Source organism: Salvelinus alpinus, chromosome 11 (assembly GCF_045679555.1).
Source record: "Salvelinus alpinus chromosome 11, SLU_Salpinus.1, whole genome shotgun sequence".
NCBI classification, from domain to species: Eukaryota; Metazoa; Chordata; class Actinopteri; order Salmoniformes; family Salmonidae; genus Salvelinus; species Salvelinus alpinus.
The window spans coordinates 41,550,325-41,576,744 of record NC_092096.1 but is presented as its reverse complement, the minus strand read 5'-3'; the positions used below and the strand labels follow the sequence as shown (position 1 = coordinate 41,576,744).

Below are 26,420 nucleotides of genomic sequence, written 5' to 3'. Positions count from 1 at the left end.
TATGGGGTCCTGTAGTAAAATGCCCAGAGGGCAAGCAGTAATCATGGGGTGAGGCTAATGTCAGAGCGGCATCAAAGACCCTTAACTGGATACGTACGTTAACCCACTCTGAAATGTAGGGCATGTTGACTCCTGCGTCCCTCTCGTTCAGTTTTTCCACTCTGACTGTCGCCTGTCTTTGCATAGCCATGCGGAAAAGAAAGCTCAACAAATGTGGTCACCCATCCGAGAAGGAAGAACAGTGAGTGGAGGAACCTGAACTGTGTGATTTCTGAGGTTATAAAGGAATTATAACCACGGATGTACTGTGTGTGTGTGCGCCTTCATTTCCATGTGCGGTTCTGCCTAGACTTCAGTGTTTTCTGTTTTCAGAGCTCCATGGAGTCCCCTAACCTGGAGTTTGAGTATGGGGACACAGACAGCCTGACCACTGAACTCTCAGGTAAGGTCTTTACACCCTAACCCAGCGGTCACCAACCAGAGACCCTGGGCAGCTACTGGGCGAGCTTTTGTTCCGCAAAACACCTTATTCAACTAATTATCAAGTCCAGTTGATTAGTTGAAACAGTTGCTGGAGCAAAATCATGCAAGGCAACCACTGTAGCTTTCCAGCAGAATTGGTGATCACTGCTGTTCAAGTATACCCACAAGGGATATGCTCCGTCTTATGTTCTGTTCATAACCAGAAGCTAGTCACTGCAACAAAATGTGCTACAGTATAGTGTAGTACAGTGCTGCACTGTCAGCAGCTACATGTGATTGATTTAATGCAAGATCATAGTTTTCCCTTGTTGAATGCAGCTGCTTTGGTTAGGTAGCTAGTACCGCTGAGACATTAGCTTACACAAACACAGACACTACAGTTGCTCTCTTGTGACTGTTCCTCCAGGCTGTAGTGACTGTTGAGATTTAACTACTGTGTACTCGCTGAAGAAGGATTAGTCAGCGATGTCATGAATCTAATAGAAACACTCTACAGAAAGGATAACTGGGAGCCAAAATATATTTTTTTATGAAAGGGACTTAATGAAACAGTTGGCTTATATTTATTTTATTTTTTGATTTAACCTTTTAATTAACTAGGCAAGTCAGTTAAGAACAAATTCTTAATTACAATGACGGCTTACCCTGGCCAAACCTGGACGATGCTGTGCCAATTGTGCGCCGCCTTATGCGACTCCCAATCACGGCCGTATGTGATACAGCCTGGATTCCAACCAGGGACTGTAGTGACACCTCTTGCACGGAGATGCAGTGCCTTAGACCGCTGCGCCACTCGGGAGACCATAAATTATAATATATGCAATTTAGCAGATACTTTTATCCAAAGCGACCTAGTCACATTGCGTTCATAAATCTGACAAATGTGTGGCCCCAGGAATCAAACCCACAATCCTGGCACTGTGAGTGCCATGCTTTACCGACTGAGCCATACAGGGCTTCCACTACAGTATACCCCGTGATGTCTTTCATGACATTACCTCTGTTGAATCCTTCAGTACAGTACTATATGTCATCCTGTCTGTCTGATGGTTCCCCTGTCCCCTGTTTGTCCACAGAGATATACAGTTACACGGAGGAGCCCGAGTTCGCCCTCAACAGGGACTACTTTGAGGAGGATTTCAGGAGCCATGGTACTGTTAACTTCCTGTCTGTCAGTGGCGGTTTTGTCTTTCCAGCCAACACTACATGCCTGTCATAATGTGTGTGTGCGTGTGCGGTTGTGTGTGTGCGTGTGCGGTTGTGTGTGTGTGCGCGTGTTAATTTTTTTCTAAAGCAGTGAGTGTGCCAAAGGGCTTTCTGACTCACCTTGAACACACTGTTTGTTTGCATACCCTCTGTGTTTGCCTGTTATTCTAGTGTTTACACACAGAGAGAGAGAGAGAGAGAGAGAATGTAGAAGTGTAATGAAATGGATTCCCGTCTTGGTAATCGTCTGGAAAAAGAAAGTCTGATAGAGAGAGGGGGTGAAAGAGGGAGAAGGACAGAGGGAAAGGGATAGAGGGTCGAGGGAGCTGATTAATTGACTGCTCCCAGGTGTAACGTTTCCCTTTTTCTGTGAGTGGTTCAGAGGGAGAGAAGGAATTGTTCTGCACAGTGGTGTGTGTGTGTGTGTGTGTGTGTGTGTGTGTGTGTGTGTGTGTGTGTGTGTGTGTGTGTGTGTGTGTGTGTGTGTGTGTGTGTGTGTGTGTGTGTGTGTGTGTGTGTGTGTGTGTGTGTGTGTGTGTGTGTGTGTGTGTGATTGCTTGTTCTAACCAGACACTTTCAGCAAGAGGTTTTGGGAGAAGGTGACACACACACACATACAGGAACACACACATCTTGCCAAACTCTGCTCTGCAGCCGTTGTCTCTCTTAGCGCCACGACAAACAGAGCTGCCTTATCTATACGCTGCAAAACCACAGCCGTAGCCGACTACTGTGACCAACTGTTCCGTATCATGAGCATTGTTATTAAACAGCCGGTCGATTTAGTTTCATCTCCTAATGTGAATCATATTGACCGGATGAATTGGACCGTGTCCATTTTGCTGATCTAATCTCCATACTCATTCAACCCCTCTCACATTCTCTGAAACTCTGCCCAGTTCGTTGCTGTACTGTAAAATGTGGTTGTATTCTTACTCCGCTTCGGAAGTAAGCGGAGTAAGCGGAGTAAGGAAGGTTCATAATGAGTAATAATACATCATGTGTAGCGCCAGGCATTCAGTTCCACAGAGATTTATTGTCCCCAAAGGGCAACTTTGTTTCAGCTGCAGCACATTACATGACTTAAGAGAGCTAGGCTAGGTCTTGTTCTTCCCTACTCTGTTTCCCTAAAGCCAATAGGAATGAATCGATGGATCAGTGGAAAGCTTGGCTGGCTGTCTGTGCTGCAGAGAGAGATAGGAGATGTGCTGTCTCTCTGTATCTGGGGTTTAAAATATGTCAAACGGTGACGGGGCCCTCATCAATGTTTTAACACATCTGCCAGACTGCCACTTTCCATCACTGCTAAATCTGTATGCACCCATGTCATCTGCGTCGCTACTCTCCGAGTACTTTTACCATAATGACATTATCAGAGCACTTATCAGAGCTGCGCATTAAAAGTTACATGGGATGAACTTTATACAGGGAAGTTTTGTCAAAGAGTTCAAGTGCTTTCAGCAAGTATTCACACCCCCTCACGTTTTCCAAATTTTGTTGTGTTACAGCCTGAATTTAAAATGGATTAAAAGTTGATTTTGTGTCACAGTCCTACACACAATACGCCATGTCAAAGTGGAATTATGTTTTTAGACATTTTTACAAATGAATTAAAAATGAAAAGCTGAAATGTCTTGAGTCAATAAGTATTCAGACCCTTTATTATGGCAAGCCTAAATACGTTCAGGTGTAAAAATTTGCTTAACATGTCACAAGTTGTATGTATAATAATAGTGTTAACATGATTTTTGAATGACTACCTCATCTCTGTTACTCACGAATAAAATTATATTTCAGGCCCAGCAGTGAATTTCAAACACAGATTCAACCACAAAGACTAGGGAGGTTTTCCAATGCCTCGCAAAGAAGGTCACCTATTGGTAAAAAAATATATATATATTTTTTTTAAAGCAGACATTGAATATCCCTTTGAGCACGGTGATGTTATTAATTACTTTGGATGGTGTATCAATGCACTCAGTCTCTGCAAAAATACAGGCCTCCTTCCTAACTTAGTTGCCGGAGAGGAAGGAAACCACTCAAGAATTTCACCATGAGGCCAATGGTAACTTTAAAACAGTTACAGAGATTAAAGGCTGTGTGATAAGAGGAAACTGAGGATGGATGGATGGATGGACACATCACTGAGTACCACTCTTCATATTTTCAAGCATGGTGGTGGCTGCATCATGTTATGGATATGCTTGTCAAGGACTAGAGTATTTTTTTGAAGGGGATGTAAAGAAACTGAATAAAAATCCTAGAGTAAAACTTGATTCAGTCTGCTTTCCACTGGACACTGGGAGACAAATTCACCTTTCAGCAGGACAATAACCTAAAACATAAGGCCAAATATATACTGGAGTTAGTCACCAAGACGGCATTGAATGTCCCTGAGTGGCCTTGTTACAGTTTAGACCTATAGCAACTTGAAAGTCTATGGCAAGACTGGCTGTCTTGCAATGATCAACAACCAACATGACAGAGCTTGAATTTTTTTAACTAAAAATAATGTGCAAATATTGTACAATCTAGGTATGCAAAGCTCTTAGACACATACCCAGAAAGACTCACAGTTATGTAAATGTATTTAAATGTGATAATTCTGTATTTCACTTTCGATACGTTTGCAAAAATAAACAAATAAATAATAGTTTCACTTTGTCACTATGAAGCAGTGTGTGTAGATGGGTAATACATTTTTTTTAAAATACATTTTGGATTCAGGCTGTAACACAACAAAGTGTGGAATACGTATGAATATTTTCTGGAGGCACTACATGTCAGAATATGTCTACTAAAAGAGGGGAACTGACTAGCTATTTCAATTCCATTGATCACGATGTCCTACAAGAATCCCAAGAGTTGAGGTAAAAAATAAAGGTCAGAAACAGTCCTATTTATACACTACTCCACACTTTTAGGAATCCATCGCTCATAGCCTAGAAGTAAAAGGTGTTGTTGCCTTGATGTTGGATCCTGGCATTCTTTTCTCTTTAGTGCGCGTTCACAGTGGGTGATCAGTGTGTGTACTGCTATACCTGGCCAGGGCTGAAATAGCCTGCTGTGACCATGCATGTGAGCTGAAGCCAGGTCACTTTGACTCTGAGACCACTAGCTGCTCCTGGGTCAGTGTGAGTTTAATGACCAGAGCTGATCCCAGCCAATCTTTTTCACGTGTGAAAGGGAGAGAGAGAGAGGGAGGGAGGGAGGGAGAGAGAGAGGGAATGGGAGAAGTAAGTGAATAGATAGAGTGACAGACGTACAAGCTCAGAGTCACAAGGTCACACAAAGTCACCAAGACTCACCTGGTCTCTTTCACTCTGTCCCTGTCTCTCTGCAGTGCGGGGGAGGAGGTGGATTGAGCTGGGTCAGGAGCAGCAGAAGGCCTATGTGATGAGACTACTAGATGCTCTGGAGGTCACTGACCGGGACAAGAGGCTGAAGGTGGCCCGGGCCATCCTCTACCTGGCACAGGGTAATCATCATCACCGTCACTGCACACTACAAGATAATTTGCTTTGAGTGTAGCAAATTTTGACATGCATCTAGGAGATTAAGGGAATATTTAAATATTTCCCTTGCGATTTCTCTGACCAACATTTTCTTATGAAACAGAGGACATGTACACTATTTATGCTTGAGTCCTTCAGAGTCCGTTGAGAGTGTTGTGTGGTGAGTGAGCATCTGTTGAAGGCTACGTGTGGCGTTCCCCAGGGGTGTTTGATGAGTGTGACACGGATGCGGACGTGATCCACTGGTCTCGCCACAATGTGTTCCTGCTGTATGACATGGGCATATTCACCGCTCTCCTGGAGCTGCTGAGCATGGAGATAGAGTGAGTAGGACAACATTACTACAATCGCACCGTAACGCTACCACAACAGCCACAATGTCTCGTAATGAATGTATTATTATGTTTCTCAACAAGCGTTAGCACCACTGTGGTTAGCGCTTACCTCCTCCTTGATTAATGGTCCAATACAGCTGTTTTCTTTATCTCAATATCAAATCATTTACAGGGTGACAATTAAGTACCTTACTGTTATTGTTTTCAATTAAAATGGTCAAAAGGAAACTAGTTAAAAATAATTTCTTAGCAAAGAACAATTTCTCAAGCAAGAATTTTGCTAGGACTGTCTGGGAGTTGTCTGAGTGGGGAGGGGAAAACTGAAATCTAGCTGTTATTGGCAGAGAGGTTTGGAAATCTTTCTTATTGGTCTATTGATGTCACCAGGCAGGCCTAAATTCCATCCCACCAAAACAAGCTGAAATTTCAGGCAGCCTTTTTAAACAACTCTTACACTATTATTTTTATTTTTCACATTATTATTCCAACCTCATAGGTTGGAAATGTATATAAAACACAGGGAAATCACGTGTTTGACTGCACTGGGCCTTTAATGCTACAGGGATGGTACACAGTAGCATTCACTCTCATTAGTTGTTCGCTGGAGTTGGAGAAAGAGATACAGTAAGGGAAAGATACGAGGAAAGAGATACAGTAGGAGAAAGATACGAGGAAAGAGATACAGTAGGAGAAAGATACGAGGAAAGAGATACAGTAGGAGAAAGATACGAGGAAAGAGATACAGTAGGAGAAAGATACGAGGAAAGAGATACAGTAGGAGAAAGATACGAGGAAAGAGATACAGTAGGAGAAAGATACAATAGGGGAAATAGATACAGTAGGAGAAAGATACAATAGGGGAAAGAGATACAGTAGGAGAAAGCTTCCCAAAGTTGTCAGGTTGGCTGCATGTCCTTTGGGTGGTGTACCATTCTTGATACACACGCTTGGAAAAACCAAGCGGCGTTGCAGTTCTTGACATAAACCGGTGCGCCTGGCACCTACTACCATACCCCGTTCAAAGGCGTTTAAATATTGTATCTTGCCCATTCACCCTCTGAATGGTACACATACACAATCAATGTCTCAATTGTCTCAAAGCTTAAAAATCATTATTTAACCTGTCTCCTCCCCTTCATCTACACTGATTTGAAGTGGATGTAACAAGTGACTTCAATAAGGGATCATAGCTTTCACCTGGATTCATCTGGTCAGTCTGTCATGGAAAGACCAGGTGTTCATAATGTTTTGTACACTGTACAATTTCAGGTGGGCTTTTCAAACAGCTCTTCCACAGAAAGGGCATCACATAAGCATTACCCACTGTTCCTCTCTCCTCCGGAGTCAACTCCTCTGTGTCCTTCCTGCCTGAGGTTCCTCCTCTCCCTAGTGACGAATCTACTGCTGCCTCAGTCCTTTAGGTCTCTACCACCCCCAGCCATTGACTAATCTGCCTAGTAGGAATGCTGTAGGTAGTTGCTGGTAGAGATGGTGCTGATTTGGTATTTTATTGGGATCTCCATTAGCTGTTGCAAAAGCAGCAGCTACTCTTCCTGGGATCCACATGAAACATAATACAGAATGACATAATACAGAACATCAGTAGACAAGGACAGAACTACACACATTTTTAACAAGGCACACGTAGGCTACATATCAATGCATACACACAAACTATCTAGGTCAAATAGGGGAGTTGTTGTGCCGCGAGGTGTTGCTTTATCTGTTTTTTGAAACCAGGTTTGCTGTTTATTTGAGAAATATGAGATGGAAGGAAGTTCCATGCAATAAGGGCTCTGTATAATACTGTACATTTTTTTGAATTTGTTTTGGATTTGGGGACTATGAAAAGACCCCTGGTGGCATGTCTGGTGGGGTAAGTGTGTGTGTCAGAGCTGTGTGTAAGTTGACTATGCAAGCAATTTGGGATTTTCAACACATTTAATGTTTCTTATCAAAAGAAGTGATGCAGTCAGTCTCTCCTCAACTCTTAGCCAAGAGAGACTGGCATGCATAGTATTAATTTTAGCCCTCTGATTACAATTAAGAGCAAAACGTGCCGCTCTGTTCTGGTCCAGCTGCAGTTTAACTAGGTCTTTCCTTGCGGCACTGGACCACACGACTGGACAATAATCAAGATTAGACAAAACTAGAGCCTGCAGAACTTGCTTTTTGGAGTGTGGTGTCAAAAAAGCATCTCTTTATTATGGCTATACCTCTCCCCATCTTTGCAACCATTGAATCTATATGTTTTGACCATGACAGTTTACAATCTAAGGTAACGCCAAGTAATTTAGTCTCCTCAACTTGTTCAACACCATTCATTCACCACCACCCACCATTCATTACCAGATTTAGCTGAGGTCTAGCACTTATTGAATGATTTGTACCAAATACAATGCTCTTAGTTTTAGAGATGTTCAGGACCAGTTTATTACTGGCCACCCATTCCAAAACAGACTGCAGCTCTTTGTTAAGGGTTTCAGTGACTTCATTAGCTGTGGTTGCTGATGCATATATGGTTGAATCATCAGCATACATGGACACACATGCTTTGTTTAATGCCAGGTCATTGGTAAAAATAGAAAAGAGTAGAGGGCCTAGAGAGCTGCCCTGCGGTATACCACACTTCACATGTTTGACATTAGAGACTCTTCCATTAAAGAAAACCCTTTGAGTTCTATTAGATAGCTCTGAATCCACGATATGGCAGAGGTTGAAAAGCCATAGCACCTAAGTTTTTTCAACAACAGGTTATGGTCAATAATATCAAAGGCTGCACTGAAATCTAACAATACAGCTCCCACAATCGTATTATTATCCATTTCTTTCAACCAATCATCAGTAATTTGTGTCAGTGCAGTAGATGTTGAGTGCCCTTCTCTATAAGCATGCTGAAAGTCTGTTGTTAATTTGTTTACAGAGAAATAGCATTGTATTTGGTCAAACACAATTTTTTCCCAACAGTTTGCTAAGAGCTGGCAGCAAGCTTATAGGTCTGCTGTTAGAACCAGTAAAGGCCGCTTTACTATTCTTGGGTAGCGGAATTAATTTGGCTTCCTTCCAGGCCTGAGGACAAAGACTTTCCTCTAGGTTCAGATTAAAAATATGACAGATAGGAGTTGCTATAGAGTCAGCTACCATCCTCAGTAGCTTTCCATCGAAGTTGTCAATGCCAGGAGGTTTGTCATTATTGATCGTTAACAATAATTTTTCCACCTCTCCCACACTAACTTTACAAAATTCAAACTTACACTGCTTTTCAATTCATTATTAGTTTTTTTATACATTATTATAATTGCTCAATGTTTGTCGTGGGCATTTCCTGCCCAAAGTGGGCGGTAAGTTTGCCCACTTTGCCAATTAAATAATTATTTAAATAATTGGCAACATCAAATGGTTTTGTGATGAGTAAGCCATCTGATTCGATGAAAGATGGAGTTGAATTTGTCTTTCTGCCCATAATTTAATTTAAAGTACTCAAGTACTCACTTTTTTTACATCATTCTTTATATCATTGATCTTGGCTTCATAATAAAGTTTCTACTTCTTTTTGTTGAGTTTAGTCACATAATTTCTCAATTTGCAGTAAGTAAGCCAGTCAGATGTACAGCCAGACTTATTAGCCACTCCTTCTGCCCCATCTCTTTCAACCATACAGTTTTTCATTTCCTCATCAATCCATGGAGCCTTAACAGTTCTAACAGTCAGTTTCTTAACAGGTGCATGTTTATTAATAATTGGAAGTAGCAATTTCATAAATTAATCAAGTGCAGCGTCTGGAGGCTCCTCATTAATCACATCAGACCAACAAATATGTTTAACATAACAAAATCTTTTGTACAATCTCTTATACACTATTTTAGGTCCAGCTGCTGGAACTTTGGCTTTCCTGGATATAGCCACTATATTGTGATCACGGCATCCAATGGGTACGGATACAGCTTTAAAACAAAGTTCTACAGCATTAGTAAAAATGTGATCGATACATGTGGATGATCTTGTTCCTGTAGTGTTTGTAAACACCCTGGTAGGTTGATTAATAACCTGAACCAGATTACAGGCACTGGTTACAGTAAGAAGCTTCCTCTTGAGCGGACAGCTTGATGAAAAACAGTCAATATTCAGGTCCCCAAGAAAGTAGACCTCTCTGTTTATATCACATCAAGCATTTCACATATATTATTTAGATACTGACTTTTAGCAGTTGGTTGCCTATAGCAACACCCCAAAAGAAAATGCTTTAGAAGTGCCAAGTGAACCTGCAACCACAACACTTCAATATCACTTGACATAAGATATCCTCTAAGCATTACAGGGATATGGCTATGAATATATACAGCAACTCCTCCCCATAAGCATTTCTGTGTCTTCTATAAATGTTATATCCTTGTATTGCTACTGATGTATCATCCAATGAATTATCTAAGTCAGTCTCAGAAATGGCTAATATATGTGTCACGAGAATTTTCAATCCCAATGATGATAACTAAACAATAATTTAATCTTTGACCAATTCCCCAAGGTTTGTAAGACCCTGGGTTTAATAATAATTAGGCAAAGTCTCAGATTCTGCAAAAGGTACATTCTTTATTCAGAGAGTACTCTGAAGTCAAAAATGCAAACACAGTCATTTTATAACTCTCACCCCCACCTACATACACACACACACACACACACACACACAGAGTTTATCACTTTTCTACCAGCCTGGCAGTTTCTAGCCGTTCCTCTCCTCGCTAGATTAGAGGGGCCTTGGAAGGGCCCTCTTTCCTGTTGTCTGTTTGCAGAGTTACAACCAGGTCATGTGTAGTTCAATTGTCCTTTGTTTTCTCAACCATACATTTCTCACCCTTAACTTGTCTCACACACACATTATTGAATTATAGTCTTATAATTCTAATACATTTCACACCATTAAATACGTTTCAGGGTGGAATTCTTTAGTCATTACTTTAAACATATACATTCCTTTATCAATATGAATGTTATCTGATGTTAGCAAGTTATTGATTTCATTAACCTTATTTCTAAGGCTACATATATTAATATGGGATTTTTTCAGCCCTTTCCTGGGTAGCTTGTCAGAGAGAAACATAATATTGAAAAGAGCAGACAAAGCAAGAGAAAAAATATATATTTTCAGCAGTCTGTTAATAAATTGGTGTGTGTGTGTGTGCTGCGGGGTTGAGGCTACAAACCCATAGGCTTGGCTCTCTCATCCCTTCCAGGATTATAATAGCTGATCGGTTAGGTGGAATATTGGTTAGAGGCTAAGATTTGATTGGGGAGCAGGTGTGTGTGTGCGTGCGTGTGCAGAGCATCTCCTCTGAGAAGTGGAAAGCAGCCACAGAAATGAACATCTATTTTTTATTATTATACTGGTGGGAGTGACTAGGGGTGGTGGGAGGTGGTACAGGCCATGGTCTATGTGTGTGTTCTGCTTCTTCTGTTGGGTATTTCTGTCCGTCCCCTGGCTCCTCTTTAATGAAAGAGTCACCGCCAAGCCAGGCTAATCCCTGCTAAGTGTTGCTGAGGGACCCTGGATAGTGTGGAATTAAACACACATGGACACAAACAGTTGAAGTCGGAAGTTTACATACACTTAGGTTGGAGTCATTAAAACTCATTTTTCAACCACTCCACAAATGTTTAGTTAACTAACTAAAGGTTTGGAAGGTCGGTTAGGACATCTACTTTGTGCATGACACAAGTCATTTTTCCAACAATTGTTTACAGACAGATTATTTCACTTATAATTCACCTTATCACAATTCCAGTGGGCCAGAAGTTTACATACACTAAGTTGACTGTGCCTTTAAACAGCTTGGAAAATTCCAGAAAAGGATGTCATGGCTTTAGAAGCTTCTGATGGGCTAAGTGACATCATTTGAGTCAATTGGAGGTGTACCTGTGGATGTATTTCAAGGCCTACCTTCAAACTCAATGCCTCTTTGCTTGATGTCATGGGAAAATCAAAAGAAATCAGCCAAGACCTCAGAAAATAAATTGTAGACCTCCACAAGTCTAGTTCATCCTTGGGAGCAATTTCCAAACGCCTGAAGGTACCACGTTCATCTGTACAAACAATAGTACGCAAGTATAAACACCATGGGACCACGCAGCCATCATACCGCTCAGGAAGGAGACGCGTTCTGTCTCCTAGAGATGAACGTACTTTGGTGCGAAAAGTGCAAATTATTCCCAGAACAACAGCAAAGGACCTTGTGAAGATGCTGTAGGAAACCGGTACAAATGTATCTATATCCACTGTAAAACGAGTCCTATATCGACATAACCTGAAAGGCGCTCACCAAGGAAGAAGACACTGCTCCAAAACAGCCATAAAACAGCCAGACTACTGTTTGCAACTGCACATGGGGACAAAGATCGTACTTTTGGAGAAATGTCCTCTGGTCTGATGAAACAAAAAAATAACTGTTTGGCCATAATGACCATCGTTATGTTTGGAGGAAAAAGGGGGAGGCTTGCAAGCCGAAGAACACCATTCCAACCGTGAAACACGGGGGTAGCAGCATCATGTTGTGGGGGTGCTTTGCTGCAGGAGGGACTGGTGCACTTCACAACATAGATGGCATCATGAGGATGGAAAATTATGTGGATATATTGAAGCAACATCAAGACATCAGTCAGGAAGTTAAAGCTTGGTCGCAAATGGGTCTTCCAAATGGACAAGCATACTTCCAAAGTTGTGGCAAAATGGCTTAAGGTTAACAAAGTCAAGGTATTGGAGTGGCCGTCACAAAGCCCTGACCTCAATCCTATGGAACATTTGTGGGCAGAACTGAAAAAGCGTGTGCGAGCAAGAAGGCCTACAAACCTGACTCCGTTACACCAGCTCTGTCAGGAGGAATGGGCCAAAATTCATCCAACTTATTGTGGGAAGCTTGTGGAAGGCTACCCAAAACGTTTGAACCAAGTTAAACAATTTATAGGCAATGCTACCAAATATTAATTGAGTGTATGTAAACCTCTGACCCACTGGGAATATGATGAAAGAAATAACAGCTGAAATAAATAATTCTCTCTGCTATTATTCTGACATTTCACATTCTTAAAATAAAGTGGTGTTCCTAACTGACCTAAGACAGGGAATGTTTACTAGGATTAAATGTCAGGAATTGTGAAAAACTGAGTTTAAATGTATTTGGCTAAGGTGTATGTTAACTTCCGACTTCAACTGTACATGCACACGCACGTTCACAGACAGGCAGAGAGACGCACACACACACACACACCAACACACACATGTTAATTCATGAATACACCATTCTCTCTTTTCCTTTCTACCTCCCACTTCCATCCCTCTTCGCCTCAGCGTAGGATATGAGGCACCTGCTGGCTCTTAGTGAGGGGGATAAGAGCAGAGAGAACAGGGTGAGAGCAGAGAGAAAGAGACAGATCACCGGCCTCTGATTCACACTTCAAACAGCTCATTGGCGAGGCGGCAAAGCCTTCACAAGGCCTTGTTTCCTTCCTTTAGTCTTTGTGCTCCTCTGTCTGCTCCTGCCGCCTCTAGTCTTGGTCTCTTATCAACCTCTGATTCTACGGCTTAGCCTTAGCAGGCAAGCAGCCGCCTCCTATTATTTCGTAGCACCTGTTTATCCTGCCTTCATTCTCAGTTGTGATAATGCTGTGTTTTCACTTCAAATTAAATAGAATTAGTCACATGCATCGTAAACAACAGGTATGGACTAACAGTTGATTGATTACTTACAGGCCCTTCCAAACAACGCAGAGAGAATTTTTGGTGGAGAAATAATCGGAAAGTAAAACGCATAATAATAAAAGTAATGAGCAACGATAACGTGGCTATATACAAGGGGTACCAGTACCAAGTCGATGTGCAGGGGTCCGAGGTAATTGAGGTAGATATGTACATATAACTAGGAATTAAGTGACAGACAGTAGCAGCAGCGTATGTGGTGAGTCAGAAAAATATATGCAAAAAGGGTCAATGCAGATAGTTCAGGTAGCTATTTGGTTAACTATTTAGCCGTGTTATGGCTTGGGGGCAGAAGCTGTTCATGGTCCTGTTGGTTCCAGACTTGGTGCATATATACCCCTTGCCATGCGGTAGCAGAGAGAACAGTATATGACTTGGGTGGCTGGAGTCTTTGCCAATTTTTAGGGCCTTCCTCTGACACCGCCTGGTATAGAGGTCCTGGATGGCCGGGAGCTTGCCCGTGATATACTGGGCCGTACGCACTACTCTCTGTAGCGCCTGGCGGTCGGATACCAAGCAGTTGCCATACCAAGTGGTGATGCAGCCAGTCAAGATGCTCTCAGTGGTGAAGCTGTATAACTTTTTCAGGATCTGAGGGCCCATGACAAATCTTTTAAGCCTCCTGAGAGGGAAGAGGTGTTGTCGTGCCCTCTTCACGACTGTGTTGGTGTGTTTGGACCGTGATAGATCCTTAGTGATGTGGACACTGAGGAACTTGAAGCTCTTGATCTGCTCTACTACAGCCCTGTCGATGTGAATGGGGGCGTACTCGGTCCTCCATTTCCTGCAGTCCCCGATCAGCTCCTTTGTCTTGCTGATGTTGAGGGAGAGATTGTTGTCCTGACATCACACTGCCAGGTCTCTGACCTCCCCCCTATAGGCTGTCTCATCGTCGTTGGTGATGTCGTTGGCAAACTTAATGATGTTAGCATTTTGAGCGGCCACACAGTCGTGGGTGAACAGGGAGTACAGGAGGGGACTAAACATTCACCCCTGAGGGGCCCCTGTTTTGAGGGTCACCTGTTGCCTACCCTCACCACCTGGAAGCGTCCCATCAGGAAGTCCAGGATCCAGTTGCAGAGGGAGGTGTTCAGTTCCATTGTCCTTAGCTTAGTGATGATCGGTCCCGTGTGGCTCAGTTGGTAAAGCATGGCGCTTGCAACACCAGGGTTGTGGGTTTGAATCCCATGGGGGACCAGTACGAAAAATATGAAAACGTATGCACTCACTACTGGTCGCTTTGGATAAGAGCGTCTGCTAAATTACTGAAATGTAAAAAATTATGAGTTTGGAGGGCACTATGGTGTTGAACACTGAGATGTAGTCAATGAACCGCATTCTCACGTAGGTGTTCCTTTTGTCCTAGTGGGAAAGGGCAGTGTGGAGTGCAATAGAGATTGCAGGGTGTCTGGGATGATGGTGTTGTGAGCCATGACCAGCCTTTCAAAGCATTTCACGGCTGCAGAGTGCTACGAGGCGATAGTCATTTAGACAGGTTACCTTGGCGTTCTTGGGCACAGGAACTATGGTGGTCTGCTTAAAGCATGTAGGTATTACAGACTGGGTCAGGAAGAAGTTTAAAATGTCAGTGAAGACACTTGCCAGCTGGTCAGCGCATGCTCAGAGTACGTGTCCTGGTAATCTGTCTGGCCCTGTGGCCTTGTGAATGTTAACCTGTCGGACTAGTAACCGAAAGGTTGCAAGTTCAAATCCCCGATCTGACAAGGTACAAATCTGTCGTTCTACCCCTGAACAGGCAGTTAACCCACTAGGCCGTCATTGAAAATAAGAATTTGTTCTTAACTGACTTGCCTAGTTAAATAAAGGTTTAAAAAATAAGGTCTTACTCACATCAGCTATGGAGAGGGTGATCACACAGTCGTCAGGAACAGCTGGTGCTCTCACATGTTTCAGTGTTGCTTCAAGGTGAGCATATAAGGCATTTAGCTTGTCTGGTAGTCTCGCGTCACTGGGCAGCTCGCGGCTGGGTTTCCCTTTCTAATCTGTGATAGTTTGCAAGCACTGCCACATCCGACGAACGTCAGAGCCGGTGTAATAGGATTCGGTCTTAGTCCTGTATTGACACTTTGCCTGTTTGATTGTTCGTTGGAGGCCGTAACGGGATTTCTTATAACCGTCTGGGTTAGTGTCCCGCTCCTTGAAAGTGTCAGCTCTAGCCTTTAGCTCAGTGCGGATGTTGCCTGTAAACCATGGCTTCTGGTTGGGATATGTACGTACCGTCACTGTGGGGACGACGTCGTCAATGCACTTATTAATGAAGCCGGTGGCTGATGTGATGAACTCTGAAAATGCCATCGGATGAGTCCCAGAACAAATTCCAGTCTGTGCTAGTGAAACAGTTCTGTAGCTTAGCATTTGCTTCATCGGACCACTTCCGTCACTGGTACTTCCTGTTTTGAGTTTTTGCTTGTAAGCAGGAATCAGGAGGATAGAGTTATGGTCAGATTTGCTAAATGGAGGGTGAGGGAGAGCTGTGTGTGGAGTAAAGGTGATCTAGTTTTTTTTCTCCTCTAGTTGCACAGTTGACATGCTGGTAAAAATGGATTTTGGTTTTCCTGCGTTAAGATCACCGGTCACTAGGAGCGCCGCCTCTGGATGAGCGTTTACTTGTTGACTTATGGATCTATACACCTCATTGAGTGCGGTTTTAGTGCCAGCATCGGTTTGTGGTGGTAAATAGACATCGACGAAAATTACAGGTGAAAACTCTCTTGGTAAATAGTATGGTCTACAGTTTATCACGAGGTATTCTAATTCAGATGAGCAGAACCTCGAGACTTCCTTTAATATTAGACGTTGTTGTTAACAAAGAGACACACGTCACCTCACTTGCGCTTACCCGATGTTGCCATTCTGTCCTGCTGATGCATAGAAAAGGCACATGGATTGAATCACTTTATCAAGGGGAAAACATTGGAACCGTTTCAAGTTTTTATCACAGTATCCTTAACATGCACATATTATCTTTTAGATCATCTTAGGAACTCATGGCAGGTTGAATTACAGGTGCAGATATCAGAGGAGAGCTGGGGGAACATATGGAGAACACTATATTAAGGCACTGCATGTAACCCGAACAAGGGTTACATGTAGTTTCAATTCAAAGTACTACATCGTTTTTTTTAATGAGCCCTGATAAACTTAATAAAATGAAAAAAAGGAATAGCAGCTACGTGTTGGAGGCAGTGTGGACAAATAGGTACTTTATGACATATATTTAGTCAATGTCTGAAAATCCAGTCTTTTTGGTCTGAAATTCTCCATGTTATTCAGGACATCACAGGTATTATTATTCAACCAGACCCATGTCATCTCCTTCTAGGTATTGTTCCTGTGGATACACTCCAATCCTCTCCACTTAAATTGATAGATCATCCTTTTAGCAGCAGCAGAGAAATGTGTAACAAAATGCTGTAAAAATGAACATGCACCCTCAAAAGATATGTGGTCAGGTCTATGCGGGGAACTTGCTGACATGGAGATAATTACATCAGTCTTGCTACATAGACAGCGTAGGTATAAAGCGTTAGGTATAAAGGCGTCTGATCAGAGTTCCTGACATATCCTACGGGTCTTATTCTGTCATTTCTGGACTTTTTGTTTGTTTCTGTTGTTTTTGTGTGACTTAATCCAAATTGTATACTTATTCAGACTCTTGAAATATTTGCTCTATACAGCCAAAATGTACCCTTAACATGTGAATGTAACTACGCTCCTTAGTAAAGGCAGCAAAGATACGTTGTGTATGTATGGTACATTTTCTCTATGTGCTCTTGAATAAAAAATGTATGTAAAAAAAGAAAAAGAAAAGACACCTAGATTTATGTCATCCTTGTTCAGCCAAGTTTCCGAGAAACATCTTACAATTCTTCACGTCCCGTTGTTCGCCAGCGATTGTACATTCACCAATAGAATCAAATCAAAGTTTATTTGTCACGTGCGCTGAATACAACAGGTGTAGACCTTACAGTGAAATGCTTACTTACAGGCTCTAACCAATAGTGCAAAAAAGGTATTAGGTGAACAGAGGGTAGAGCCGGTTTATCAGGGTGCCGGCACATCTGCTTCTTTATCGCAGTCTCTTTCTCTTCCCGAGTGTCGGGGATAAGGGCCTGGTCTGGGGTGAGCAGTATGTCATGAGCCGCCGACTCGTTGAAGTAGGAATCTTCATCCAAATCGAGGTTACTGATCGCTGTTCTGATGTCCGGAAGCTCTTTTCGGTCAACAAATAAGATCAGTGTATAAAACGTCCGCTATACGTTCCATCGACATTCTAGTCTTTGTCACTGCAGTTATAGGAAATGAGAACTTCCTGACCCCATGACCTGACCATGTCCTAGACATAAGCGATGTCTCTAGTCTGTTGTGTTTAGCTGTGGTGTGGTATGATTTGTACTGTGTGTATGCTAAACTGCTTCTGTGTTCTCCTCTGCAGTAACAACCAAGCCTGCAGCAGCGCAGTGAGGAAACCTGCCATCTCTCTGGCGGACAGCACAGAACTCAGGTGAGCATCCTTCTACCGCACTAATTTTTACAGCAGTCCCCCAATCAGCCAAGCCAAGGTCTTCAGCAACCACTTGACACGTCAACCCCCCCCAGCCCAGTCCCAAGTACCAGTTCAGCCCAGACTCTAAAGTACCAGTGTACCAGTGTCAATCCCTCACTGACTTCCATAGACTGATAATTACCTGTTCCTCCCATCCCACCTCTACCACTCTGTCTAGGCAGTTCTATATGTGCCTCCCCCAGTAATGATCTGCTATGAGAGCAGATCTGTCCTAATATCAATCAATCAATCAAATGTATTTATAAAGCCTTTTTTACATCAGTAGATGTCACAAAGTGCTATACAGAAACCTAGCCTAAAACCCCAAACAGCAAGCAATGCAGAAGTAGAAGCACGGTGGCTAGGAAAACCCCCTAGAAAGGCAGGAACCTAGGAAGAAACCTAGAGAGGAACCAGGCTCTGAGGGGTGGCCAGTCCTCTTCTGGCTGTGCCTGGTGGAGATTATAAGAGTGCATGGCCATTTTAAGGCCAGATTGCTCTTCAAGATGTTCAAACATTCATAGATTACCAGCAGGGTATAATAATAATCAGTGGTTGTAGAGGATTCAACAGGTCAGTACCTCAAGAGTGTCAGTTGGCTTTTCATAGCAGAGCATTCAGAGGTCAAGACAGCAGGTGCGGTAGATAGAAAGAGAGTCAAAAACAGCAGGTCCGGGACAAGGTAGCACATCCGGTGAACAGGTCAGGGTTCCCTAGCCACAGGCAGAACAGTTGAAACTGGAGCAGCAGCACGAGCAGGTGGACTGGGGACAGCCAGGAGTCAAGAGGCCAGGTTGTCCTGAGGCAAGATCCTAGGGCTCAGGTCCTCCGGGAGAGGAGGGAGAGAGAGAATTAGAGGGAGCATACTTAAATGTATTTAGGAAATTTAAGTACATTTTAGTTCTCCACAGGATATATAAGTTCTCCCCTGGAGAATTATACCAGATATAACAGACTGACCCTAGCCCCCCGTACATAGACTATTTCAAGATAGATACTGGAGACTGAGACAGGTGGGTCGGGCGACACTGGCCCCGTCTGACGATACCCCTGGACAGGGCCAACCAGGCAGGATAAAACCCCATCCACTTTGACAAAGCACAGCCCCCACAACACTAGAGGGATATCAACAGACCACCAACTTACTACGCTGAGACAAGGCTGAGTATAGCCCACGAAGATCTCCTCTTGGGTCAGAGGCAGAGAATCCCAGTGGAGTCGGCCAGGCACATGCAGCAAGGGCGGTTCGTCGCTCCAGTACCTTTCTGTTGACCTTCACACCCCTGGGCCAGACTACACTCAATCATAGGACCGACTGAAGAGATGAGTCTTCAGTAATAACTTAAAGGTTGAGACTGAGTCTGCGTCTCTTACATGGATAGGCAGACTATTACATAAAAATTTTGCTATATAGGAGAATGCCCTGCCTCCAGCTCTTTGCTTAGAAATTATAGGGACAATGAGGTGGGAAACCAAATAACACGTCCTAATAGCTTGTAGAAAATGGAGGTTTTCCATCTAGATCAAGGCGTTAATGCACAGGACACTGCCTCGCTAATGTTGTATAATTACTGTCGTGTGATTTATGCTGATGCATTAGCTAGGCAAGTGCATGTGGAAAGGTGTGCAACAGTATTAAGTATGCGCACACACACATTTACAGATTCACGCATACAAACTACACATGGGCAGACATAATGTATGCACAAGCACACATAGTTATGTTTTTGGAGTGGAGAGCCGTTCTACCTTGGTAGCTTACAGACTATTTGTCTTAATGCATGTATGCATGCACACACCTGTTCATTCTGACCTCTGACCTCTTGTGTTCCACTAGGGTCTTGCTAAGCATCATGTACCTGATGGTGGAGACCATCCGTCTGCAGACAGAGGATGACAGGCCAGAGTGGAGAACTGCCAGAGAGGCCTTCAAGACTGAACTGGGTTTGTGTTTGTGCGTGTGTATTTGTGTGTGCAGTGTAAGACTTTTCTTTAATTTCAACAGTAAAACACTGTGAAATACACAGTAAAATACCTTAAATGTGTTTTACAGAATTAATTATGGTGCATTGTGGGTTAATGTTGTAAGCGGGGAAAGAGTCTCTGGCTCATTAACATACTGTATGTTAATGTGTGCCTTCTAAGAGGCTATATTTGTTGCACAGGTGAGTGAGAATGCTGTACCCCCCCAGAATACAGTGGTATACTGTATATAATGAATTCTACAAACCTTGTCCTGTAAATCTCCAGTAATTTACTGGCCAATTGCTGCCAGTAATTGACGGTAATTCAGAATACAGTACCATACTGTTTTCTTGGAGCGCCAAAAACCTTTTGACCACTAGTGGGTGCATGGTATTGTTGTGTCTTTTAAGAGGCTATATTTGTTGTGCCCTTTAGTGAGAATGCTGTACGAATTTAACTGATATGTGGTAGTGGTTCCCTAACAGTGAAATGTATATAGGGAACAGATCAGAGTTAGCCTGGCTGGCGTGACCCACGTGACTACATAGCTCGAGAACTGGTGTCTGCCAGACTAGATCAGAGTGGTAGCGGGTCTTAAACCTTTAATGGTTGAATATTTAACCATGTCCATTTGATTTGTTTTGCCCTGTAATCACGGACAGTTTGGAAGCCTTTGATTAGGCCTGTAGAAGTGCAAGTGATATAAAGCACCTAGTATTCATTAATATGCTGTAATATACAAATGCCTAGCAGCCAACCTTCTTGCTCCAATCCCTTGTAATTACAGTAAAATACTGCAATAATTACTTTGTTACAGTTTATTAGTCACCTTTACAGTATTGTACTGTGTTTAATTTCTTTGACATTATAGTCATTTACAGGAAGCTGGCATCAAGTTGGCCTGAATATCTCAGTAATGTATTGACACTATCCAGTAATAGTCAAATATATATCATAAGATATCTTGTTTAAATTACAATTATTTTGAAGACCAGTATCCTTTAACTACAACAATATTTTCAGTAAAGGTTACAGATACTTTTTACATGCTATGACTTTGATGAGCTTTTTTTCTCAACCTTGGTTGAGTGCACCGACAGTAAGTTGCTAATGTCAAGAGTGCCTGCTAAATGACCAAAATGTAAATGAAAACTTGCAAAGACCACTGGGTAATTACAGAAATATACTGTAATTGTAATTGGTACTGTAATTTAGATTACAGTAACTGACTTGGTACTGTAAATTAGATTACAGTAACATTTTTGGTACCATAAAATGGATTACAGTAGCTGTACTGTAAAAGAAAGTACAGTAACTTACTGGCCAATTGCTGCCAGTAAGTTACTGTAAATTATACAGGAAATGTTTTAGTGTGTGCACTGTGTGTGCACTGTATGTGTGCCATGTGTGTACTCTAGGTGCGTGCTGGCTGTTAACCCTTTCCTTTCCTCTAACCTCAGGTTCTCCTCTGTACAACGGAGAGCCATTTTCCCTGCTGCTCTTCACCATGGTGACCAAGTTCTGCAGTATGAACGCTCCACACTTTCCCATGAAGAAGGTCCTGCTGCTGCTCTGGAAGACCATCCTGGTCAGTAAGCCACAGCACAGACATCCTCTCCTGTCCCTTTAGTAGGCTAGCCGCTTCGCAACAGAGATATTTCATCCACCGTTATGTTGTCATCTATTGTACATTCAAAACACTTGTTAGAAGGATGTTAGAATGTTATAGTAGTGTCAGGCTAGACTAGTTCCACAGTGGAATTGACGGGGCTTGGAAAACGAGGTTTGCCCATATCTGCATAGAGCTCTGTGCATGTGTGCTCATGTACATCTCTTTGGCTTTCTGTGTCCATCTTTCTCTGTGTGTATGTGTCCAAATCAAACTGTGTGTGTCTGTGTTACAGTTCACCATGGGGGGCTTCGAGGAGCTCCAGGAGATGAAGGTTCGAGGCAGAGAGAGGCTGAGCCTGCCCCCCCTACCTGAGGACAGCATCAAGGTGGTCCGGAGCATGAGAGCAGCCTCTCCTCCAGCCTCGGCAATGGAGCTCATAGAACAGCAACAGCAGGCCAAGAGAGGACGCCGCAGCCGCAGGGTACGTATCCTACCAAACATTATATTATGCGCATACTGTTCACGCACTGTCCCTGGCGCTTTTCACATACGCACACCTGTGCGTTGGACTCACACTCGACTGAATACACACCTGATGTGCTCTAACAGTGAGCCTAACTGAACCCTGCGGTCACAGAGGGCACGGTGCGTGCGGCTAACAAGCATTGATTGCTCAGCCGGGCTATAGCAGTAGGAAATGTGAATAGGAACCATGTGCACACCATCCGTGTACTGTATTCCCCTGACAGTGGAGGGAATGACACGTTTGTTCTTAACTTTTTCCTCTAATCCCAACTGTGCTGTTTTTAGACTAGAGCTCTGACTTCACCAGGCTCTCAACCCCCCTCCTCTTCCGTGTGTCCCTGCAGAGTGCCTTTGTTGATAGCTTGGAAGGAGACAGTCCCTTTCCCAAGAAGCAGGTCTTTACCCACTTTCCCTCTGCATTTTCCCTGCCTTGGGCTGGTTCTTGCACCTTCTATTCCTCCACCTCTTTCGTCTCCTCTTCTTTCTCCTCTTCCTCTTATTCTTTCTCCTCTTCTTCCTTCATCTCCTCCTTGTCCTCCTCCTCTTCCCCCTTCTTTTTCTCCTCCTTCACTGCGTTCTGCACTGTATGGGTGGGTACAGAGGCAGGGCTGGCTGTGGTCATTGAGGTCGCATGACGGGAGCTTTCCTCTAGTCTCTACCTCCACTGAGTTGTTTAGCCGCCACAGTATCACTGTAGACAACAGTTCACTGCAGCTTCTTTCCCACCACAGAGCCAAATGGCTTGTTCTCCATGGGATACGAGTCATATCCTATGCTGGTCACACTGCTTCCGTCCCCTCTGTTGCTCTCCTCACCACCACACACCTAACGACTAGTTACTACCAGCACACCACCGTACGTTACATTGCACTGGCGTTTCGCTGCTATTGAATGCCACCCCCTCTGCTTGATGCTTGTTGCATTGATGATGCCTCAGTCATTCATTAAAACTATAGAAGTGGCATGAGATTACTGGGTTTGTGTTGTATGACTGATATGGTTGTAAGTGGAATGTTTAACACTTGAATATGGAGTCGGGCCCAAACGTTCCTCTGTTTTTTTTTTTACTGGGAGTTTCTGTAACCTTTTGTCTTGGAGTGCAGCCTTACGGTTAGTAAATCTGAGTATTGCTTGTGGTTGAAGTGGGAAGCCAGGGCCTAACCCTGTGTGTGTGAGGGGACGGCCTCTTTTATGCCCCCTGCTGGTTGTTCTGGGTTCCAGCCCCTGGTAAAGCAGGACAGCCTAGACACGTACAACGAGCGAGACCCCTTTAAGAACGACGACGCACGAGACGAGGAGGAGGACGGCGAGGAAGCCGACAGTGGCATCGAGGGCGAGGTGGACCCCCTGGACCGTGATGTCATCATCCAGCCACCACCCCCACCGCCCCCGCTCAGACCCCCCACTGAGAGAGCGTCCCTCCCCAAGGGTCTGCCTTGGGCCCCCAAAGTCAGGTAAGACTGGGAGGCCCAGTTCCAAACAAACCTCTAGCCCCTCGCCATAACTCTTAACCCTTCTGTGTTTGCAAATCTGAAAGGATTGGATGGGTGTAATATAGTTGAAGCTCCCCAAACACCGTCAGAAGGCAGGGTGGATCACCTTATTGCTTACCTCAGATCTTCAAACTCAAGGGATAACATTAAAAATAAAAAGTTTAGACTGGGTTCTAGTTTTGTTATTCTACACACTCATGCTGCTGATAGTGCCCCCTCTGTTCAGGAGGACTCAAAGTAACCCACCTCAGTCACTCATACAGTAACAGCCTGGTCCCCTAGCTCCCCCTCGCAAGATGGCATCCGTCTACACAGCTGTGTGGATAAGACCGAGAGGGCAGAGGGAGACAGGGGAGGCAAGGAAAGGACGGCCGCGAGCGACCCAGTCTTAACTCTTATCATCCTCTACTCATCTGTAAACTCATGCATTATTCACCCCAACAGACGTGTGTGTGTGTGTGTGTGCGCGACAATGAAACATAGCGTAGTGCTGGGATAATTTAGCACGAGGCGGAATTCCAGATCCCAATATCGTACAGAGGCAGCATCGAGCGTGACTGATGAGGCTTTAAGCATGAGATGCATCATCTGGTTAGCAGCCGCATGTCTTTGATCAGTCTGTTTGGATAGTATCACTACAAGCCCGGGAAGCCAGGTTAGGAAACACAGTAGGTCTAGTAGTGTGATCAGTGAGAAGGTGGACCTCAGACTGGGGGTTAGTGAGGGGCAGCAGGCTTCAGGTGATTTGAGATGCCTGACCAGCTCGTCTGTCTGTCTGTCTGTCTGTCTGTCTGTCTGTCTGTCTGTCTGTCTGTCTGTCTCGACAGAGAGAAAGACATCGAGCACTTCTTGGAGACCAGCAGGAACAAGTTCATCGGCTTCACTCTGGGAAAGTGAGTGTCAATATCACAGTGTTCTATCTGAAAGGCTCGCTCCATGTAGTACACTGCCACGTGTGGTCATAGTTAGTGCAGTGCCAGGGAATGTTCTCTCTCTGTTGCTGCGCTGAGTGGTGCTATGTTTGTTTTCTAGTGACACAGAGACACTAGTCGGTCTCCCTAGACCCATACACGAGAGTGTGAAGACCCTTAAACAGGTAAGAAGGAGAGAAATCAGTCTTATCATTTCTCCTCTATCCTCTCCCCCTCTCCTCCCAATCTCTCCATCCCTCTCTCTCCACCAGGATCGAGTGTTAGAATTCAACACTTCATCGCCAGCGTATTTGACCAGCTAGTCAATATCCCTGGACATTGACGTCCCACTTAGAAATCAATTGTGTGTTTGAACTGACTGTGAAACACCGTTTACACTGAGGAATGCCCTTCTGTGTGTCAATCTGTGAAGTCTAATTAACGCCCGTTAAAAGCCTCTTCTGTTTACACATCGGGCGCTGCCTGACAAGTGACAGTCAGAAATACTATAGTATATCGCCATGGTGATGTCTCATTGAAAAAGTGTGAAGTGGAATAGAATGTATTGTGGTAATGAAGTGCTTTGCGCTGATTCTCATAGTGCTTTATATCGTGTTGTGGTGGCGTATAGGCTAACTCATCATTTCCCTCCAGCACAAATATGTCTCTATTGCTGAGATGCAGATCAAGAGGGAAGAGGAGCTTCAACAGTGCCCCATGACCCTGGTCAGTGACGCCTCTTACTGTTTACTTTGAAATTACAGGAACTCCTCTCTTTGAATGAGTTTAACGCTAGGCTAAAACAAAACTGGACAATGAAGTTGGGGGGCTGTCAATGTTTTGACTCCTAGTTGCACCACACCTCCCCAAAGCATCATGTCTGCTCAATGTCTACATTTTATATTTTTAAACTGTATTGCTTTGTTGTTTTTTTTATGCTGTAAATGTGTCTTTGCAATGAAACGTTTTGTTTCTATTTTGGCCAGGTCTCTCTTGAAAAATAGATTTTTTAATCCCAATGAGACTAACCTGGTCAAATAAAAATATGATCCTTCGTTTTCTAAGTGTTGGAACAGGGCTTTGTGAGTGGAAACAAGATGACTATATGTATAACTCATATTGTGTGGTGTTGTGTTGGTCAGGGGGAAGAGGATGTGGATGAGACGCCCACAGAGATCCTGTATCTGGGAATGCTTCCTAACCTGTCTCAGTATGTGGTGAGGACATCTGCCATTATATTCTGCTCCAACAAGACACTTCACATGGCATCATCTTCCTTTGCATCTTGAAAATCATGCCTGCACTGTAGATTTTTACTCAGTATTTGCTGTCTAGACCTGTCATGTTTCAGAGCTGAGAGGTTGAAAGCTAAAACCCACATTGTATTTGATCAGATTGCCCTTCTGAAGCTGCTGCTGGCTGCAGCACCTACCTCCAAAACCAAGACGGACTCCATCAATATACTGGCTGATGTGCTGCCAGAGGAGATGCCGTATGTGTAATAGCCTCTCCTTGTTCCTTCATAGTCATCTTTTCTGTTCAGGCTTAAGTTGGAAATGAATTTAGTTTGTTCAGAAATAAAGTCAATGCATATAGATTTGTCAAGTCAAGGGAAGTTGTTGCTATGAATCACATAAAAGGTGTGTGTGTGTGTGTGATGGCAGGATCACGGTCCTCCAGAGCATGAAGCTGGGTATTGACGTGAACAGACACAAGGAGATCATTGTCAAGGCCATCTCTGCACTTCTGCTCCTGCTGCTCAAGCACCTGAAACTCAATCACATTTACCAAGTAAGCTACCTACTACCACTATCTGTCTTTCTTTCTCTCTACCTCTGTCTTTCTTTCTCTGTTTCCCACCTTTCCACCCTCACACACCAGGTCGGCCTCTATCTCCTGCTCTCCATCCCTTCCTCTCTCCCCCTCTCCTCCACCCCTTCAGGTCTGCCGCTGCTCTCTCGCTCTCATATCTCTTCCAGTGGTGTAGTGGAGGGCGAACGCAAGTAAACGCAGTTTAACCATTTTTGCAGAAAAATGCATTGAAAGTATAGAAAGCATGAC

The 26,420-nt window shown here is 43.7% G+C and overlaps 1 protein-coding gene across 4 annotated transcripts in view; it reads left to right on the top strand.

The window, feature by feature from the left end:
• Positions 1-26,420, top strand: part of LOC139534179 (striatin-interacting protein 1 homolog) — a 38,753-nt gene that overhangs the window by 6,696 nt on the left and 5,637 nt on the right. For 2 of the 4 annotated variants that reach the window (XM_071333055.1, XM_071333052.1), the window contains exons 2-17: positions 373-442; positions 1,560-1,634; positions 5,033-5,167; positions 5,407-5,527; positions 17,743-17,811; positions 19,691-19,797; positions 21,279-21,406; positions 21,723-21,911; positions 22,300-22,350; positions 23,177-23,409; positions 24,276-24,341; positions 24,481-24,544; positions 25,014-25,085; positions 25,502-25,576; positions 25,754-25,851; positions 26,024-26,150. In XM_071333055.1, the coding sequence (XP_071189156.1) occupies positions 373-442; positions 1,560-1,634; positions 5,033-5,167; positions 5,407-5,527; positions 17,743-17,811; positions 19,691-19,797; positions 21,279-21,406; positions 21,723-21,911; positions 22,300-22,350; positions 23,177-23,409; positions 24,276-24,341; positions 24,481-24,544; positions 25,014-25,085; positions 25,502-25,576; positions 25,754-25,851; positions 26,024-26,150 (1,680 nt within the window). Of the gene's footprint in view, positions 1-54; positions 242-372; positions 443-1,559; positions 1,635-5,032; positions 5,168-5,406; positions 5,528-17,742; positions 17,812-19,690; positions 19,798-21,278; positions 21,407-21,722; positions 21,912-22,299; positions 22,351-23,176; positions 23,410-24,275; positions 24,342-24,480; positions 24,545-25,013; positions 25,086-25,501; positions 25,577-25,753; positions 25,852-26,023; positions 26,151-26,420 lie in introns of those variants that run through there. The other 2 variants (XM_071333054.1, XM_071333053.1) reach the window with 2 other exon arrangements.